Source organism: Diaphorina citri, unplaced genomic scaffold, assembly GCF_000475195.1.
Source record: "Diaphorina citri unplaced genomic scaffold, Diaci psyllid genome assembly version 1.1 scaffold3301, whole genome shotgun sequence".
Taxonomy (NCBI): Eukaryota; Metazoa; Arthropoda; class Insecta; order Hemiptera; family Psyllidae; genus Diaphorina; species Diaphorina citri.
In genome coordinates, this window is record NW_007380710.1 from 4,289 (window position 1) to 11,021 (window position 6,733).

General features: G+C 39.2%; 1 protein-coding gene across 1 annotated transcript in view; it reads right to left on the reverse strand.

The window, feature by feature from the left end:
* LOC113471929 (piggyBac transposable element-derived protein 3-like) overlaps window positions 1-1,109 on the reverse strand; it is a 4,167-nt gene extending 3,058 nt beyond the window's left edge. The window contains exon 1 of the mRNA XM_026831409.1: window positions 1,105-1,109. Within this exon, the coding sequence (XP_026687210.1) occupies window positions 1,105-1,109 (5 nt within the window). The remainder of the gene's footprint in view (window positions 1-1,104) is intronic.
* Between the last annotated feature and the right edge of the window lie 5,624 nt (window positions 1,110-6,733).

A 6,733-nucleotide genomic window follows, 5' to 3' on the forward strand; every position in this document is an offset into this window, starting at 1 on the left:
GCAGATATATTTTGCAGAACTTCAAAGAATTATTATAATTTATTTGTTAAAAGCCGACATGTTTCGGAGGCACTCCCTCCATAATTTTAACCTTATACCTACCCTCTTTCTGTGATCTCCTCTAGTCTTCTGTGTTCAGTGTACCTCGTTGTTTAGTGTTTAGTGTTTCCTGTAGCCCTGATGATGGAGGGAGTGCCTCCGAAACATGTCGGCTTTTAACAAATAAATTATAATAATTCTTTGAAGTTCTGCAAAATATATCTGCTTTTTGGTTCTCCTTATCAAGTTGAATATGTTTGCCAAATTTCAGCAAGATCGAACAACCCGTTTGGGAGTTATATCGAATTTTGCTTAGGTCAATCATCATGTTTGTCTATCCTTTTTGAGAGGTTTGATAGAACGAGCTCTAACTGCTAAGGTCTTATCTTTCCGGAAGCGAAGAGAGAAGGAAGGCATTACAGGAAAAAGCCAGTTGTTCCTATAGAACGAACCTTGGGTATTTGTTTAGGATAAAATCCGCCCCGGTCTGGAAGAGGCTCTCCAAGCTAACTAGACTGACATCTACCCACTGGACACACCTACATAGTCTGTTTCTCTCCTGAAAAAGCAACGAAAAGAAACATAAACTTATAAACAGATTTTATTTACATAATATTTGTAGGTATACCTATAGTTACATCTGTCGGAGAAAGTTTTGTGATGTTCCTGTTCCATACCAGACAAGCAAGGTTTTCATTTTGATAGAAGGAAAGAAAGAACATGATAAAAAAAAGACTGAAACAAAATAAACATTCGTTTTTTTTTTCATCATTATTATTATTACTTCTTTCTATTTTATCATTATTTTTAAAAATAGCTACTTGGGTAGGTAGGATCCACTAAATGAAAACAGGACAAGCTTGACATGTCCGCTAAACTTTATTCCCGTCCAAAGATAACTCTGGAAGTGTCTTTGTTACGGTTGACAGGTTTTGGACATGGAATGTCTATTTTGCGTGTACCTTTTGTTATTCTTTTTCCTTCCATTTTCTACATTATGTTTAGCATTTTTCATGATTTGTTTAGCGTTTTTCGTTTTTCATTATCGTTCTTTCGTCTTCTTACGTCATCATGGTACCTAGTAACTTACCAATCCTTTGGACCTTGGTCACTGAGGATGATGGGATTTTGGACTCGGCACACAAAGTGTTATCAAGGTCAACTGGAAATCAATTATCAAAAACACTTCATGTTAAAAATAGACAATAGTTATAACTTATAACCTCATAACTATGTCGTTTAACCATCTTTATATCTTCTTATCCACAGACGTCGCAGGACGGCAACTCGACCACCTCCACCCTCTCCATCGTGCCGAACAAATACGACTCTGGCCGAAGATTGTCGTGTCGGGCCGAGAACCCCCTCATCAACGATTCGTCACCCCTCTTCTCCGATGACTGGGACCTCCAAATCCAATGTAAGTTCTTCACACTTTTGCTGAAATTTCTCAATACTAATTTCTAAGATCGTCATCTTTTTTACTTTTTTGCTGAAATTTCTCAGTATAATTATGATGATTCTGGTGAAGTGTCACTAGAATAATAGAATATACGTTTTATTTGCACATAAGATACATGAAAGTACATTGTACAATGGTCAATTTCTAATCTAAATCATATAAAATTCGTAGACTGGAACGTTACTGTCCAATCTAATTGGAACTGACTAACTTTTAGATAACTAGATTCTTGTAAAAACTTTGTCGTAAATAGATACGAAGATAACATGATTTTAAAGGCAAAATGTATGCACAAGTACCTCCTTAGAGGAAAGTTATCAACTTTTCACATGACAAGAGTTCCACGTTCTACATTCTATTATTAGAACGGAGCAAAGTATTGGCACTTAACGAATAACTGACTAGGAAAACCACTTTCTTGAAGAATCCTCGAGAAAATGTTACGAAATCCTTCGACCACTTCACGGATAGGTATTTCCAAGAATGAGCAATTCATAATATTACTGAGGGCACCCCTAAAGGCAGTCGTCTTAAGTTCGGTACACATCCTACGACCTATGACATGTCTCAACTTCGTCTTCCAACTTGGTCTTTTGTCAGATCGTTGTGTGTAGGCGATATTTGGAGCAAAATTCGAATCTAATCGAGTAATATTTGCACAAAAACCTCTTACATACGTAAAGGTCAGTTAAAGGACCCGGGTTCTAGGAACAACCTTTTCATAGAGTATCATATGTACCTACCTGACATAAAATTTCTGAAAGATTTCATTCATCATTTTGCCTTTATTTGCTCAACTTTTCAGCCTAAAGAACCGCAAATAAAGAATCCAATTAAAAAGAACTTTAAAAGTTCCACACCGAATCTAGCTCTTCAACGAAAAGAAGAGGTAAGAGGGTCAGTTCTTTCGTTGTGAGACCCAAGTCCAAGTTTCCATTTTGCACAAAAACCTTTTACATACGTAAAGGTCAGTTAAAGGACCCAGGTTCTAGGAACAACCTTTTCATAGAGTATCATATGTACCTAACATAAAATTTCTGAAAGATTTCATTTATCATTTTGCTTTTATTTGCTCAACTTTTCAACCTAAAGAACCGCAAATAAAGAATCCAATTAAAAAGAACTTTAAAAGTTTCACACCGAATCTAGCTCTTCAACGAAAAGAAGAGGTAAGAGGGTCAGTTCTTTCGTTGTGAGACCCAAGTCCAAGTTTCCAATGAAAAGTGTAAAAAAGTTCTAATAGAGAAACGGAGTAAAAGTTTTGATATAAGTACCACAGCCTGGAATAGGCCACGGAAAAAATCTAAGAAATAAGTAAACAAAACAAAAAAAGTCAAGAAATAAGACTTGGAAAAGGGGAGAGAAAATAAGGCGACCTAATTTCCGAGAGATTAAATTCGTTTTCAGCCATTTCTCATGAAAATAAATAAAGAAAAGTTCATACATAAGTACCACAGCCTGAAATAGGCCATTGAAAAAAATCTAAGAAATAAGTAAACAAAACAGGAAAAAAGTCAAGAAATAAGACTTGAAAAAGGGGAGAGAAAATAAGGCGACCTAATTTCCGAGAGATTAAATTCGTTTTCAGCCATTTCTCATGAAAATAAATAAAGAAAAGTTTAAAAAAGAAGACAATGAAAATGTGTCCTTAGGCTTTTGATCTTACTTTCTCCTTTGAAGTAAAAAAAAAAGAACTTTCACCAAAGCTTTCCGGTTCTTAGGGCAAAGTATCGGGTGAAGCCGTCGTCAACAGCAGCGGTTCAGTGGTGGATTTGCAGTCCAAGGGTCGGACACTGGCGAAACAGAATGGCACCACAGAAGAAACTTTTTGTTCATTATTTGACGGTTAAAGAGTTAAAATTGTTTCCTAGGTACTTTTGCAAAAAAAATATAGGTACCTGCCTCAGACCTTTGTTATATTTTGATAAAATTTGTAGTCCTTGTAATAATTCACACAAAACTGTTCCTACGTCACTGAACGTAAGATCTTTTCTCTAAAAGCTCCGCAGTTTCATTTTGAGCCTGAAAAGAAAACGCTTCTCTTTATTTCAACAATAAATTTTCCATTTTCCCCGCACACATTTCCAAAGAGAAATGGCAAATTTAATAACACGGTCTCTTCTCAAGGTCATAGCTTGATGTCAATGACTTCGTAACTTTGTTCTGAGTTTGACTTGAAGGAGGGTGTGGAAGAAATTTGAGTCTTTCAAGTATTGTCAGTTATTGGAAAAGGAAATGTCTCGTAGGAGTTCTGGGGAAACCTTGGGGTGACATCAGCACGTACGGAACATTAAGATGTTGCCAGAATTGCCAGAAATTTCCAATTTTTCCTGGTATTACATCAACTCTTTGTCGAAACTTGAGTGCCCAATGGGAGTTTAAGGTCACTATTACTACTAAGGTTTTTAGTGACTGAATTTTTACCCTCCATTTGGCGACAAGCTACCCGTCTCCTTTGCATTAACCTCACCCAGCCTGAGTGGGACCAACAGCACACGATTGCCTAGATGGCCACCATCTCCCATCTGGGATATCAAAAACGTCCATCTTCAGTGATCCATTGGGAACGGGTGCATTCAATTTGCAAGAAATGGATTGACACAGACTTTACATGAAACTACACCCGGGGTCAGCTAGGCTAGCCCAATGGGAGTTTATAGTCACTATTACTACTAAGGTTTTTAGTGACGGGATTTTTACCCTCCATTCGACGACAAGCTACCCGTCTCCTTTGCATTAACCTCACCCAGCCTGAGTGGGACCGGGAAAGACCAACAGCACACGATTGCCTAGCCTAGATGGTCACCATCTCCCATCTGGGATATCAAAAACGTCCATCTTCAGTGATCCATTGGAAACGGGTGCATTCAATTTGCAAGAAATGGATTGACACAGACTTTACATGAAACTACACCCGGGGTCAACAGTGTCAACACTCATCAAACCGTCACTGTCATCGACCAACACCTCATCCACCCCACCTCCGGACGGCTAGAACTATCTTCCAAACTTCTCCAATATCTCGCGAGAGCTTCGAGCCTTCTGGACGTGGCTTATATCGGAAACAGGGCAGACAAGAAGAGGCAGGAAAAGGCCAAGAAGAAAGCTGAGATGGCTAGATCTATCTTCCAAACTTCTCCAATATCTCGCGAGAGCTTCGAGCCTTCTGGACGATGCTTATATCGGAAACAGGGCAGACAAGAAGAGGCAGGAAAAGGCCAAGAAGAAAGCTGAGAACAAGGAGTACAAAGTCAGAGGCAAGAGAGAAAGATAAGTCAGAAGGAAAGAAGGAAGAAAGGAAGAACTGAGGGAGAAGGGTCAGGATCCAAGGGAGGTGAAGGTCCATGGGAGGGAGAATCCAAGGGGGTGAAGGTTGCTGGAAGGAAAGTTCACGAGGGGTGAGGTCTGGAAGGGAGCGTTGGTGATTAATTATAATGCCTAATTTTATGATACCGGCCATTATTAATGGCTTCTATTATCTATCCTATCCTACATTTCGGGGTAAAAAAGAGTAGACTTCTGGGGTTTTGGGGTAGCCCTTTCTCCATACCCTAAAATAGTCGATAGCAATAATTCCAAATACTTGACCGTCCAGTCTGTTTATCGACGTTCCCCAGCCTCAGCACTTGTGGGACACTTGGCCTCAGAAATTAAATGAAAAACGCCACCGTAAAATATTCGGGAAAACTTTTCCGCCCCCCAAAAAACAAACAGGCCTTCCCGGAATCAAGTGCCTCCAAAGCCCTCTCTTTGCCTCAGGTGTTGTTTTAAACTTTAAAATTCCTACTCCTCTTTCTTCCTCCTCCTCCTCCTTATCGTCCCTTCTCTCCCCTCTTCCCTTCTCTGTACCATCGTTCCCCTCCCGGTACCTCCCATCTTTGCCAACGCCAATATTTCAATAAAAGTTAAATGGAAGTGAAACAGGGTACAGGGTGTTCCCAATAAAAGGGAACGTCGACATTGCGAAATCAAGAGAATGAAGATGAGTAATTTGAATCTTCAAGATTTTCACGACCCAAGAACCAAAAACTGAAGGAAATAACCTCGTCTTACCAGCTGAAGATTGTGTACCTAATCACTAATTACGTTAATTATGCCTTCAGCTCAAATTGAAAGAGTGGGTAGAAGACCTAACTCCTGAAAATCAAACCTGGAAGAATAAGAAAATACCATTTCCTAATTCCAAAGTCTAAATAAAGCACTGATATCTAATTCCCTTTATCCCTGGAACTGGATACGACCCCTAAAATGGAACAAGAACATCTGAGTATCCTCGGACACAGTTCGGGCAGAGTCTCCAAGCATGTTATGGTACCCAACAGCCCAACACCTTGTAGCGTACTATCAATATAAAAAACGCGAAGTTCTACTAAGCGATGGAGAGTGTACTTCAACGTCTTCAACATGAATTTGTGGACGCGGGAGTCAGGTTTCAAGTTTTGTCAGAAAACTTCCAGTACTCTTTGAACATACTGTTTAGGTTCTCCTTATCAAGTTGAATATGTTTGCCAAATTTCAGCAAGATCGAACAACCCGTTTAGGAGTTATATCGAGTTTGGCTTAGGTCAATCATCATGTTTGTCTACCCTTTTTGAGAGGTTTGATAGAGCGAATTGTAACTGCTAAGGTCTTATCTTCCCGGAAGCTACTGTTTACATTAACATGGACCTCTCGCTCGTAATCACATAAGTCTATATGTTACGCTTCAACTCCTGCGAAGGTTTTAAAACAATTTTCCGAACTGGAGAAAACTTTTCAACGTTGCCCTCCCAACTATAATGCTCTCCCACTCATTCTTAGATTGTGTGTACCCAGCCAGAAAAGGACTTTAGGAAAATATTGGTCAAGAAGGCATAAAAATGAACTTTGACTTCCACTAATGGTTGGGTTACACGAGATCTTTGGGCAGTTTAGCTTCGGAGCTCGTCTAAATTAAGGAGCGCGGTTGCCGACGCCAAGTAAAAATTCGACAGCGCTACTAATAAGAGATATTATACGCCACAGATCAAGTAGCCGTTTTCTGGTAATTGTAGATACCTATAGATATAGAGGATTGTAAGTACTACTGACTACCTGTGTTGATAGACTGGAACGTTCCAATTAGATTGGACAGTATCCAATCTAATTGGAACTGACTAACTTTTAGATAACTAGATTCGTGTAAAAACTTTGTCGTAAATAGATACGAAGATAACATGATTTTAAAGGTAAAATGTATGCACAAGTAGGTAC